The 13,101-nt window shown below is 36.0% G+C and overlaps 3 protein-coding genes across 4 annotated transcripts in view; all 3 read right to left on the bottom strand.

Moving 5' to 3' along the window:
* LOC104779657 (probable WRKY transcription factor 3) overlaps positions 1–2,069 on the bottom strand; it is a 3,477-nt gene extending 1,408 nt beyond the window's left edge. The window contains exons 1-3 of the mRNA XM_010504045.1: positions 1,545–2,069; positions 469–1,154; positions 199–360 (exon numbers count right to left, since the gene is read on the bottom strand). Of these exons, the coding sequence (XP_010502347.1) occupies positions 199–360; positions 469–1,154; positions 1,545–2,012 (1,316 nt within the window). The 5' untranslated portion in view covers positions 2,013–2,069. The remainder of the gene's footprint in view (positions 1–198; positions 361–468; positions 1,155–1,544) is intronic.
* On the bottom strand, positions 8,694–10,427 carry LOC104779658 (uncharacterized protein At5g01610). Its single transcript, XM_010504046.2, has 3 exons — positions 10,200–10,427; positions 9,364–9,418; positions 8,694–9,261 (listed from the first exon to the last, which is right to left on the bottom strand). The coding sequence occupies exons 1-3, from the start codon at positions 10,299–10,301 to the stop codon at positions 8,879–8,881; spliced, it is 540 nt and encodes a 179-aa protein (XP_010502348.1). The 5' UTR covers positions 10,302–10,427; the 3' UTR covers positions 8,694–8,878.
* The window catches only part of LOC104779659, a 2,634-nt gene continuing 319 nt past the window's right edge, over positions 10,787–13,101 (bottom strand). The window contains exon 2 of one of the 2 annotated variants that reach the window (XM_010504048.1): positions 10,787–12,215. In XM_010504048.1, coding sequence (XP_010502350.1) covers positions 10,972–12,215 — 1,244 coding nt within the window. In that variant the 3' untranslated portion in view covers positions 10,787–10,971. Of the gene's footprint in view, positions 12,228–13,101 lie in introns of both variants that reach the window. The other variant, XM_010504047.1, reaches the window with a different exon arrangement.

Genomic DNA, 13,101 nt, shown 5'->3' on the forward strand with positions numbered 1-13,101 from the left:
AGGTTGTTACAACAGCTTTCGGGTCATTTGCTGCTCTCTCTACATGTTTCCTTACTCCACAAGCCGGTGTTGTACACTTATAGTAGCTCCTGTGAATTAGATCAAAGAGCATTCATTAAGGAAAAAAGACCGATGAATATATATATATATATATATATATATATATCTTTAAACTAGATGACCGGTTTTTGTTGTAACCTTGGATAAGGATTTCCTTTGACTACTTTCTGACCATACTTGCGCCACCTATATCCATCATCTAAGAGATCAACTTCACTCGTCGTTTGGACAATAATCCTAGGCTCTGTCACAGTTTTGTGCGATGAAGCAACTGGTTCTGAAACCCGAACTTCTGTGTTTCTGCAACATTCAAAGATTGTCTTAATCTCATCTCAGAAACACCAATGCACTCATAAGACATGAACGTAAGAGGAACAGTCAAATCTCTTCTAAGTTTCTTTTCTTTACCTTCTCTTGGGATCAGGCTCATCCACGTGTTTTTCTCCCACACTAGTCTCTGCATTACCAACCTCTTCACCATCACTTGCTTCAGACATCTGTTCTGTTGTCGTAACTTGGCTTGTTTCTTGGTCCCTCTTACTCTTGTTGAGACTGCTGTTACTGGTTTGAAACTGAGTTGCAACATCAGAATTTTTAGAACTCCCGTTATTGTTGCCGCGCTTTTGAGGAAGTTCATGACTGTGCTGACCCTTGTAGATGATCTCTGTCACTTGTCCATCGAGAGACCTCTCCACTTTCTTCTTGACAGGACACGCTGGATGCGTACATTTGTAGTAACTCCGAGGAAAATCACTCCCTTTCACTTGCTTCTGCCCGTATTTCCTCCAGTTGTATCCATCATCAGCTGGTTTGTCAGCATTTTGAGGCTGTGACCGATGCTCAGAGACTGATATATCCGAAGTTTCTCTCTGACCCTGCTGCGATGAATCTTGAACCGGCGGCGAGGGAATCTGGGATCGATGCTCAGTAGAAAATGTTGGAATCTCAATCAGTGAAGCTTGTTGTTGTTGTTGTTGTGTAGAGGAAGGATACTCAGATTGTTGTGATTGCTGCATCTGAACATAATTATTGCCTTGAACAGCTTGTGCAGTGACTTGTGCTAAAGCTTGTTGGTGTGTCATACCAAATGCTCCCTACAACATAAAATTCACATTTGTAATTGACACATAATACCCCAAAGATGGAAAACAAATTAAAGATGTAGAAAAGAGGGTCAGAGAATTATTACTGAGATTCTAAATACATACATATCTGAGATTCTAAGTTCTTTCATGATTTCATCTAAAGATTCAGATACCTAAAAAAGCATCCCTAATTTCTAAGAGTCAAAATTTCCCAACTTTGACCTAAAATGAAGAACATTATCCAGTAAAATAATTTGGATTTACATCCATAAACCGAATGAAAACAAAAAACTTGAAAATAGCAACAAAAAATCCAAAAATCTCATAAAGTTCTTCACTTTCATTTACCAAAAACAGAACTTAAAAAAAAAAACATTGTTATTAATGAATCTCACACACCTGAAGAGGTGAAAAAAGACCAAAGAAGCTAGGAGAATCCAAAAGAGTCGCCGGACTTAATCCCGGCGGTACAGTAAACATCCCCGGTGGTTGTGTAATCATCAAACCCGTTGGTCTGTTCTGCTTAAACCTCGGGTCAACATCATCACCACCGCTTCCACCGCCGCCGTCACCGACAGAGCTCACAGGTGTCTGATGATGAGCAGTAGCTACTACGGCTGCGGCGGCAACAGCAGCAGCAGCCGGAGAAGCCATAGCTCCAGCTAAAAGCTGAGAGAAAGACTTTAACTCATCAGGATCAGAGAACAAATTAGAGACGAGAGTCATGGGACCAGGGCTAAACCCAACGCCACCGCTAAAAAACATTTCACCAAAGGGTCGAGGAGGGAGTGAAATCGTTGGCCGTCCGGTGGATGATTTTAGTAGCTTCAACGGTGGTTGTTCTTGGTCTTCCTTCTTCTCCGCCATCGATTCCGATTTTGAGAAACAAAAGAGAGGATAGAAACTGAACAAAACAAAACCCAACTCACAAAAAAAAAAAAAGATATTTTTCTTTTCTCTCTTTTTTTTATAACTTTTTAAAATCTTAAATTTACAAAATTCGTGTCGTGTTTCTTCTCTCTTTCGCTTTGTTTTTTTTTTATTTTAATAATTATTTCTCTTCTGCAGTCTTTTTAATGGGAGAGATTTTTTGTGATTTTCTTGTGTCTCCTCCTCAAGCAGATCTCGAAAAATATTGGTTTTTTAAAAAAGAAATTGGTGCAGGATAAAGTCTGCGGTGCAGATACAAAAGAGAGTAAACTCTCTGTCTTTCTCATTTTTATCCATTACTTATCTTTTTGTAAATGATTTATTTATCATTGTTTCAATAATTCCGAGAACAGTTAATAATTCAAAATGTTTCGTTTATGAAAGAAGTGAAATTTATAACTTACTCGAATTTGTCCCCACCCAAAAAAAAAAAATTACTACAACAAGTAAGAGTCAAAATAAGATTTTTTATATGTAAATTTTTGACTACGGACGAAATTGATTTTTTTGGTTGACTAATACATTTGGTTAATCAGCTAGATGGATAAAATATGGAGATCTATTTATAAAATAACACGGTGACACAATCTGAAATAAATGATCTATTGAATTTTTGTACATTTTTAACAAATAACATAGTATAATTTTTTTACGTGATTATCACATTATTTGTAAAAATTTCTACCGAAAAAAACATTATATGTAAAAATAAAACATAGAAAATAACACAGAAAAAAAGATTTTGATTTTTTAATATATAAAGTCTTTACCACTTCATTTTACAAAACTTCTTTAACCAATATAACTGCACAAGCTGTATAATACTTTTACTTTGGATGAATATAAACAAAAAAACAAAAGTTACAGGTTTGTTTATTGAAAACAAGGATCTAAACAGATTTTTCCCTTTTTAAAATTTACGTATTTATCTATTCATTATGTGTGAAATTATTATATTCTTTTGTCTATTTTTGTAGTAATTGTTGAGATATGATTGGCTAATAAGAGAAAAGGGAGTTTATTTATAAAAAGGGTGTCGGTCCATGTATAAAAAAAAAACAACTGTTCTGTCCCTTTAAAGACAACGAGTGTGTGTGTACCTCGCAAGTCAACCAGCAGCTCGTAAGCACGACTCGACGGGTTTTATTAACCAGCTTTAAATTAATTTTCTTCACCACATTCTACTAATCCGATTACGCCACGTGTACACACTTTATGAGCCTGGAAGTTATGGTGGTCAATTAAGCCGCCTAATCCTAGCTGCTACCGAACAAGCGTATATTCATAATTTAAGTTAAGCTTATATCATAAATAGATACATTAATGATTTATGAGTTTTGTCGTTATGGTTTTATGGAGTTCATTGTTTGATGAAATCAATTTGGTAAATTAAAGTTATTCTTCTTGGGTAAAATGGTGAAAGAAGAGGAAACGTGAAGGTTAAGAGAAGAAGTGAGAGATGGAGTAAAAAATTTAGGTGACAGCAAAAGAAAAAGAAAAAAAAAACAGAACAACTTGACTTTTTGGAGGGCCCAAGTAACTTTGAAAACGGGCCAAAGAGACAACACATCCTTAATATCTGTAGGACCCGACCGTGGAGCCCTTTTCATTCATTGCCACAACGAGTCGCATCTTCCACTTATCACATCGACTTGGAGATGTAACATTTCTAATCACAACAAACATGGAAACGGATACAAATAAGAATCGAATATAAACGAAGAGATAGATTTCTACTATTAAAGAAAATATGATTTTGTGCAAGTTTTAGATTGAGCCGACCAAAAAGCAAGAGTAAAGTTTGAGCTTGGTAAGTAAGATCACTTAAAAAGACATCTTATGACACAATTTTTTTTTTTCGGCTAATTAACAAAATTCTTGAGTAAATGAGCAACAAATTTTGTTTAGGTTTCGGTCCTCTCAATCTATCTAGGTAGGTGGCCAAAAAGAAGAAAAGGAAGACCATCACATAAATTTACTTGAAAGGTTCATAAAATAGTGACCTCCACGTATTTACTTAGGCCATGCATGGACCATGGTGATGATATCTTGAGACCCCTTGTTATTGATACAAGCAAATATTTTGATATGTTCAAATTGTAATATCCTAATAGTACTAACAGCCTTGCAGTTGTAATACTCTACGGGTCGAATCCACAGAAACTCTAGATCACATAATAGACTTTTTAATTTTTTAATTATGCTAAATCAAAATATTAATTTAAAAACAATGCAGAAACAGAATTAAAAAATGTTGTAAATTCAGGAATTAAAAACGCTAGGTCTAGAGAAATTCTCAGGAATTTATGAAATATTAAATCAATCAATAAATTAGGATTCAAGCAATTAAGATCAGATCTAGAACTCTAAACTCTTTTGTAAAATAAATCAGTTCTCACTGTAAATATTATCTAAATTTAAAACCAAAAAAACCAAATCTTTTTGCAAAATTCTAGGTAATAAACCAGCTTTAAAAACAAGTTTAGATTGTTCACAAAATCACTAAATCAAATCTCTTTGCAGAAAGTAATTTTGCTCATCAAAAGGTTTTATCAGGAAAATCAATTATATTCTCATATCAATTTATTTTCCTAGGTATTAATTTTAGGTGATCAATCAAAAATTAATATGAAGAACAACCTAAGATGAAGATCTAGAAAGATAAAGAATCCTAAAAATAACAGATCTAATAAATCATAAAAACCCTATGAAAAACTTTGAACCTAACAATAGATCTACTTAAACATGATTAATGAAACAAAAACATGGATAAAATATATATCATTAAATTCAAAAGAGAAGAACAATAGAGTTTAGAAAAGCTTATCTCAACAGGGCTGAGTTCTTGTCTCTCCCAAAAAGCTCTCAAGGTCTCTCTCTCAAAAGGTGGCAAAAAATAAAACTTTAAAATAACTTCGGTCTAAACAATGACCCAAAAAATCCTATTTATATTCCTAAAAACGTCCAGGGACTAATGATGCAAATATGGAAGGACTTTGGGGCAACTTTGTAAATCTTCAAAACTTGTGAGAAAACTTCTGATTCTTCTGTTGTATGATGCATCGATCGACACCATAACTTGCATCGACCGATGCAAGTCTCGGAACTTGTCTCTCAACTTCACAGCTTAGCCTCAATGCTTGAATGTGCTCCAAATCCTCCTATTTAGCTCCATTATGCTCTCATCCATGCTAAATCCTATAAAGACTCAAAAGACTCTAAAAATACCAAAAAGACTCTAAAAATAAGACTTATATCATGGCTAAAAACACCATCAATCAAAGGCATCTCTATCATCACCTTATCTATCATAGCTTTGCAGCTAGCTTCTTCAATCTCCTGCTTGGACCTCCTAGGCTTAGGAAAAGGAACCTTAGGCTTGTAGGCTTGTTGTGAATCGGATGGTTGAACTGGAAGAGAAGCCGAAGTTGGTTGTGTGGGATGTCGATCTTCGCTTGTGGTGCATTCATCGACGCTGGATGGTGGTGGCATCGATCGATGCTGCTTTGTATCGGTCGATGCAACATCATCTATCGGATAGTTGTCTTCTTCCTTCACCGAAATTGCATTACAAACATGTTTGGGGTTCGACTCAGTTCTTCCAGGGAGAAAACCTTCTTGCCGTTTAACAGACCCAACAGTCTGAATAACTTGATTCTCTAGCTTCTTGACATGAATGTTTAATGCATCGATCTTCCCGTTCAGCTCAGTGTAGACATTGTCAATCTTCCCATTGAATGTCACTGTCAACTGCTCTTGACCTTGAAGAATCTGCTCAAACATAGCCTCCATTCTACTCTCAGAAGTCTGTGGAGGTGGAGACTGATAAGAAGAATTACCATAGGTCCTTGTAAAGCTGTTGTTCTGTTGTTGCTTCTGGTAATCCGGGTTAAGAGTATAGCCTGAAGAGTTCCCACTGTAAGGTGTGTTGCTCTGCTAATTTCCAAAATTCTGACCCTGATACCTAGCTCCATACACATAGTTGACATCTTCTTCTGTAGTCTCTGGCTGTGGCTCAAAAATCTCAACATTTTCAGCAAAATGGACAGACTTCTTTCCCACAAGAAGATTGTGAACTGAATCTAGCTTAGCATTAACTGAAGCTAGCTGATTTGAATCATGGCCTTCATGTGCCCTTTTCCGCTCTCGATCTGCATTCTTGTTACTGTTGTTTGATGCTAGTCTCTCTATCAAATTTTTAGCCTCATATGGGTACCTTGTCTTGAAGTTTCCATCACTATCAGCATCCAAAACCATCTGATACCTCCAATCAATTCTGCTGAAGAAAATACTAATCAGTTGCACCTCTGAGAACCCATGATGGGAACAATCCCTCTGGTATGCTTTGAACCTTACCCAAGCAGCTTTGTAAGATTCAGCTGGTCCTTGTCTAAAGGTGGAGAGCTTAATCCTCAGCTCATCAGACATTGCATCATCATAAAAATAGTTCAAGAACGCCACCTTGATGTCATGCCAGGTTGTCAGAGATCCCGGTTTGAGTTGTCTTAGCCAATGAGAAGCTTCCCCAGCAAGAGAGTAGGGGAAGAGCTTGCAATAGAGATAGTCCTCTGTGACTCCATTAGCCTTGATGCTTGTGACTATATCCTCAAAATGCTCAATATGGTCTAGAGGCTTCTCATGTGGCAGGTTCTGGAATGGTCTTTGGCCGACAAGAGCAAAGTAGGCAGGCTTCAGCTCAAAATCATTTCTGGGGAATGGAGGAGGGACAATTGCGGAGCGGTTCTCATAGAACAAGTCTGATCAGTTGAAGTCCGCAAGAGTCTTGACAAGCTCTCCATTGTTTTCCCGTCGCCTCTGAACATTCTCTGCATCGGCTCTGGCGTTGCATCGATCGACGCCAACGTTGCGTCGGTCGATGCCTTCTTGGTTGCGTCGATCGATGTCGTCATTGCGTCGCTCGATGCCACATGCATCATCCTCAACCACGACGAGTTCTTCCTGAATAACTCGTCCTTCAGCATCAAGTTTTTGGCCTTGCTCATTGTACACATGACCCTCTTGATCCCTCAAAACTCCAGCCTCATCAGGTCTCAATATGAGTGTTTTGACCATCTTCACTGACTTGGCTGCTTTTGTGTTTTCACGCTCTAGTTGTCCTAACTCTTGGTTTGTAAGCTTCACAACTGGACCAGTAGGATTTTTCCTGGTGCTAGGCTTAGGCATGTACCTGAAACACACAAGAGAAAAGAAACAAAAACGTGTGAGTAAAATAGAAAAATAAAAATCTAGACAAAATTATAGACTTTAATCTAATGGTGAATCAAAAGAGTCCCCAGCAACGGCGCCAACATTTGATATGCTCAAATTGTAATACCCTAATGGTACTAACATACTTGCAGTTGTAATACTCTAGGGGTCGAATCCATAGAGACTCTAGATCACACAATAGACTTATTAATCTTTTAATAATGATAAATCAAAATATTAATTTAAAAACAATGCAGAAACAGATTTAAAAAGTGTTGTAAATTCAGGAATTAAAAACGCTAGGCCTAGAGAATTTCTCAGGAATTTATGAAATATTAAATCAATCAATAAATTAGGATTCAAGCAATTAAGATCAGATCTAGAACTCTAAACTCTTTTGTAAAATAAATCAGTTCTCACTGCAAATATTATCTAAATTTAAAACCAGAAAATCCAAATCTCTTTGCAAAATTCTAGGTAATAAATCAGCTTTAAAAACAAGTTTAGATTGTTCACAAAATCACTAAATCAAATCTCTTTGCAGAAAGTAATTTTGTTCATCAAAAGGTTTTATCAGAAAAATCAATTATATTCTCATATCAATTTATTTTCCCAGGTATTAATTCTAGGTGATCAATCAAGAATTAATATGAAGAACAACCTAAGATGAAAATCTAGAAAGATAAAAAATCCTAAAAATAACAGATCTAATAAATCATAAAAACCCTATAAAAAACCTTGAACCTAACAAGAGATCTACTCAGACATGATTAATGAGACAAAAACCATGGATAAAATAGATATCATTAAATTCAAAAGAGAAGAATAAAGGAGTTTAGAAAAGCTTATCTCAACAGGGCTGAGTTCTTGTCTCTCCTAAAAAGCTCTCAAGGTCTCTCTCTCAAAAGGTGGCAGAAAATAAAACTTGAAAATAACTTCGGTCTAAACAATGACCCAAAAAATCCTATTTATATTCCTAAAAATGTCCAGGGACTAATGATACAAATATGGAAAATTTTGGGACAACTTTGTAAATATTCAAAACTTGTGAGAAAACTTCTGATTCTTCTATTGGATGATGCATCGATCGACACCATAACTTGCATCGACCGATGCAAGTCTCTGAACTTGTCTCCCAACTTTACAGCTTAGCCTCAATGCTTGAATGTGCTCCAAATCCTCCTATTTAGCTTTATTATGCTCTCATCCATGCTAAATCCTATAAAGACTCAAAAGACTCTAAAAATAACAAAAAAAACTCTATAAATAAGACTTATATTATGGCTAAAAACCATGATATATCATCTTTCAACATGATAATGCAAGAACACATACAAATCCATCTTCAGAAATGTCAATCAGCTCATAATCTTTACAGTTGACATGTAGAGCCTTCTTACCAATTCAAGAAACCAAAATTAGTATTGAGTGGTACTATATATTTGTGATTGCTTGAATAAAGGAAGGAGGACAATGAGAGATATATAAACACATTCCCTTTGAATATACCTCTTCCCACAATGCAAATATAACCCCAAATACCCAAATAAAATTCATGAATCAAATATGACAATGAACCATTTAAGAAAATATCATTAGAACTCTCCAACGACTTTGATAGCATCTTGAGGCGTGTCGTAAACATTCTTGGATCGAGATTTCTTGACACCAGCAGTGAACCAGAGCTTGTCGGACTTCGAGCTCTCTACTGAGATTGTTGTGACTTTAACCCAAACCAACACTTTTGTCTTCATTCCTTCCACACCCATCAGTTTCCCTCTAAGCAGAATACCTTTCACGCGTGTTGCGTATCTTATCGCTGATCCGTCTTTGAATGTGACTTCACACGGTGAAGAAAAGAAGACAGTGAGCTTGTTCTTGGTCTCATCGAATTCGTAGCAGATAATGTTCTCTGGGAAGAGGCCTGGTGGTAAGTTGTATTCTTTGAGGAGATCTGGTAAGCTTTTCAGTGGTTTTCCTATTTTAAAGAGAGAACACAGAAAACAGATTAGAAGGTTAGGAACTTTAGCATCTTTGATTTTGAAACTATGGTAGCTGAATTGGTGTATGCTAATAATACCTTTAAGCTTGTTGAAAACCCATTTTGCCTTCTCTTCAACAGTACTGGAGAAAGTCTGGAAAAGAAAATGAACATTATATTACCATTCGAGGCAACTATGCAATTCCTATTAACACAATGATAGAATAAATAGCAAAGCCTATGAACACAATCATACGTAGTTAAGTAGTGAATCAATGAGACAAATCGATAAAGACGATTGTTTGAAGAATGGTCTTAGAAAATTGATATCTTGGCAAAACTATAAGCAAACTCAAGAACACAAAATCGAGTGCAATTGGGTTTCTTGCCTTGTCGGTGTAGAGCTCTTACCTCAAAAAGCAAGCACATGAACACATTATTACCAAAACAAGAATCATCCATTCTAGTAAACAATGACTTAAAAGTTAAAATGCAAACACTAAGCTTAGTTGAGTTAACACGAAAATAAAGACTCTCTCTAGTCCTAAAATCTCAACTTGGTAAAATCGGATCTTTGTTTCTACATCAAGTTGCTAAAATTGGACTCTTTATAATCAAAAATTCAAAAAAAGTAAAATAATCTGAGATAGGACTGACTCTGTATCAACAATTCTAATGATCTGAACTAATTTCCATGTTCAATTGGCAAAACCCACCTCAGATCTTCCTAGATCTATGATTCTTGTACAATTTTCGAAACATCAACTAGACCAGATTGAACAAAAAGAATCGCCTTTTAAATAACACAACATTACACCAAATGTAACAATTTCAAACAGGAATCGCATGCAAGAATCCATGGAAAAAAAAACGAAAGAAACAAAAGAACATCACACACAAAGCAAGACGAAGATCCCAATTGAAGAAGCACTCACAGTGAGGTCACTGGTGATGTTCGAGAGCTCTTCTTTAGCTTTCTTGGAGATCCATGAACTCCCCACTTTAAAGCTCGTCACTTTCGTTAACGCCTTCTCCATTTCCTTCCTCTCGGGTTCTCTCTCACTCTCTCTCTCTCTCTCTCTCTCTGAGTATCTCTGAGAGGTAAAAAGACAAAGTGACAGAGCAGAGTGATAGCTGCAGCTGCGGCGACTCTCAAATTCCTTTCTCCATTGGCCAAAAATAGCTCAAAGAAAATATTGAACCGAGGGTGTTTCAGTAATTTCCGTATCTACTTTTTTGCATTTTCCGCTTTGATGGCTAAAGTTCAAATTAATAAAATTGTTTAAACAATGAAGAAGACTCTCTAACCGTCTAATTAATTTTGAATTTACTAAAATAAAATTATTTTATCGTTTTTTCTTTGAAATCTTCATTTTTTCAATAAAAATGGAATGTATTAACTATTAAACTAAGAGATCCTTTTTGATTAATGAGATTATGGTTCAAACTTCAAAGGTTTAAAAAAAAAAGTGCAAAAGCTGAGTTTCAACGCCACTAAACTGATTGAATAATGAAATAGAGATGCGTTGGGGGTCCAATAGAAGATGACAATAATGTTACGCAACACTAGTAACATCGCAATTATAACAATTATTCCAACATCATTGAACCAATATATACCTCACCCATATGACACGAATAATTTAACATCATACCCCGATAAAAAAATAAAGCACTAATCATTATAGGATGGAACATAAACGTCAATCAACCGTTTATGTCCATAAAAAGTTTAGCTTTTTCGTATGCTTCGTTCATATGTCTCCTAAACCTATTCACATCTAATCTAACATCTTGTTCTTTCAAATACACGTTCATTTTAGTCACATTCCAATCCTTTCCTCTATAAGCAATCGGATCTTTCAAAACCAAATCATCTTTGTTATACTTCTCTACCAAACTGCTCTCTCCCACGTTTACCCCATACTCCGTATACTCCAACTTCATTGCCTTAGCCGGTGATTCAAAGCATGTTTTAGCAACCCAACCTAGGCCAACTGGAATAACTTGAACAAATACTGAACCCGGTCGAAGAAACAAGAAATGGGTTAATGCCGCGCCATGTACCCCGACCATTCCGTGGCTCGACTTTATAAGTTTATATGCTTCTCTCAAACTTGTCGTTTTCGATGGTCTGAATAATATAACCTCGAATCCGACATCTTCAAGCATCTCTTTGATCTCTCTCTCGTTTAATATCACTCGACCAACGTTGCCATATCTACTGACCAATATTAGACGAGGCTTGGAAATTTTGAGAAAAGATAGGTTTGGGTTAAAGGCTTTGTCTAAGAGATTATGTAAGTCTACTAACGATTTAGAGTTGGGTATTCGGGTCGGGTCTACAGTCATAGGCCCATGTGAAATTAGGCCTACGGTGGCTGAAGTGAAGCAATGTGTCGTAGCAACGTTTTCTTTGTCTAGTAATATGGTTTTGTGTTTGGTAAACGCACCTAGAATATCCATGTATTTCGACATCCACCATTCCTTCGAATTCACTACCACGACGACGAAATCGCGGTCAGGGTATACCGTATTGGCCGTGATGAAAAGCGGAATGAAACCGTCGATGAAATCGTGATAAACGCTTCCGGTGTAACCTCCGGCACTGAACACAATCGCCGGTGAATCATGTGTTATGTCACATGATCGGGTATGGTCCATTGTGCGTGATGAAGTGAGTGTTAGCTCTCTGATCCTACGCATGATCCATTTTTCAGCTTTTCTTGGGTATGGCCTGATCTCTTGGACAAGTGGTGGTGTTGATCTGGCGAATGTTGGGTCTAGGAGGAGAGTTAACGTTCCGGTTTTGGGGTCGAGACTACATGAGCCGTTGATTGAGCAGAGATCGTAACTAGTGTGGGATCGGTCACATGTAATTGTTGCTGATGAAGTCATCTCTTGTGGGGTTTGCTTGATTCTTGTGGATTCCCATGTTTGTTGTATTGTACCTACAAAGGAAACTTATCTTATTTTTTGTTAAAAGGATCAAGAGTGGACATTTGTAGTATGTTGAAATTGTACTTTGTTTTATATTTGTCAACCGTGAAAATTATGACAAATGGACGAAGAAAAAATGAGAAGAGATGTGTTACCATTTCTAGTTAACTAGTAACAAGAGAGAAGATAAATATGTAGTAGTGCAAATTGGAAGGATAAAATGTCACTATAAAACCGAAAAATATATAAGAAAATATCAATTTGGATTTGCATTATGGATTGACTAAAATGTAACCAGTTGTTTTTATCAACCAAAAACACTACTAATATTCAACAACAAAATATCCCATAAACACTTCACATGCTTATAGGTAAACTATTATTTGTCCGAGGCTGGCAGGAAATTTAATTCCCATTAATTTATACGTAACAAGTTTGTAGATCTCTATGTGATACTAGTATTTTATTTTGTAGATCACTGCGTATTAACAAACTATCACGTAACCATTTAACTCATCAAAACAATGATCGATGAATGATCATCTCATAGAGAAGAGAAGAAGAAAGAAAAAATTGATTCTTTTAACAAACAAGAAAACAAACATTTTATTCGACTAAAAAATCATATTACTTTTTAGTTGCTTCTTTTGACCGGTACTTACTAAAAGTCAGAATTAGTGCTGTTTCGTTAGATTCAAATCCAGTAAAGTATGTGTGACTGTGTGAGTTATTGATTAAATTGTCAAAAAGTCTTATCACAGCCTCTAAAGAAAAATCCGTAAAATAACCTTTATTTTTGGCTGAGGAATAAGTTTGTTGTTGCTTCTTGTTTCTATCGTGTTTTTGTTTTCGTCTCAAACTCAAACTATTTTTGGTTCTATCAGATGACAAAAAAAA

Source organism: Camelina sativa, chromosome 4 (genome assembly GCF_000633955.1).
Source record: "Camelina sativa cultivar DH55 chromosome 4, Cs, whole genome shotgun sequence".
NCBI lineage: Eukaryota > Viridiplantae > Streptophyta > Magnoliopsida > Brassicales > Brassicaceae > Camelina > Camelina sativa.

Coding starts and splice junctions, on each gene's coding strand:
- LOC104779658 (XM_010504046.2), bottom strand. CDS start 10,301: ATGGAGAAGGCGTTAACGAAAGTGACGAGCTTTAAAGTGGGGAGTTCA. Junction 9,419..10,199: donor ACATCACCAGTGACCTCACT/GTGAGTGCTTCT, acceptor TTTCTTTTCCAG/ACTTTCTCCAGTACTGTTGA. Junction 9,262..9,363: donor GGTTTTCAACAAGCTTAAAG/GTATTATTAGCA, acceptor TCTTTAAAATAG/GAAAACCACTGAAAAGCTTA.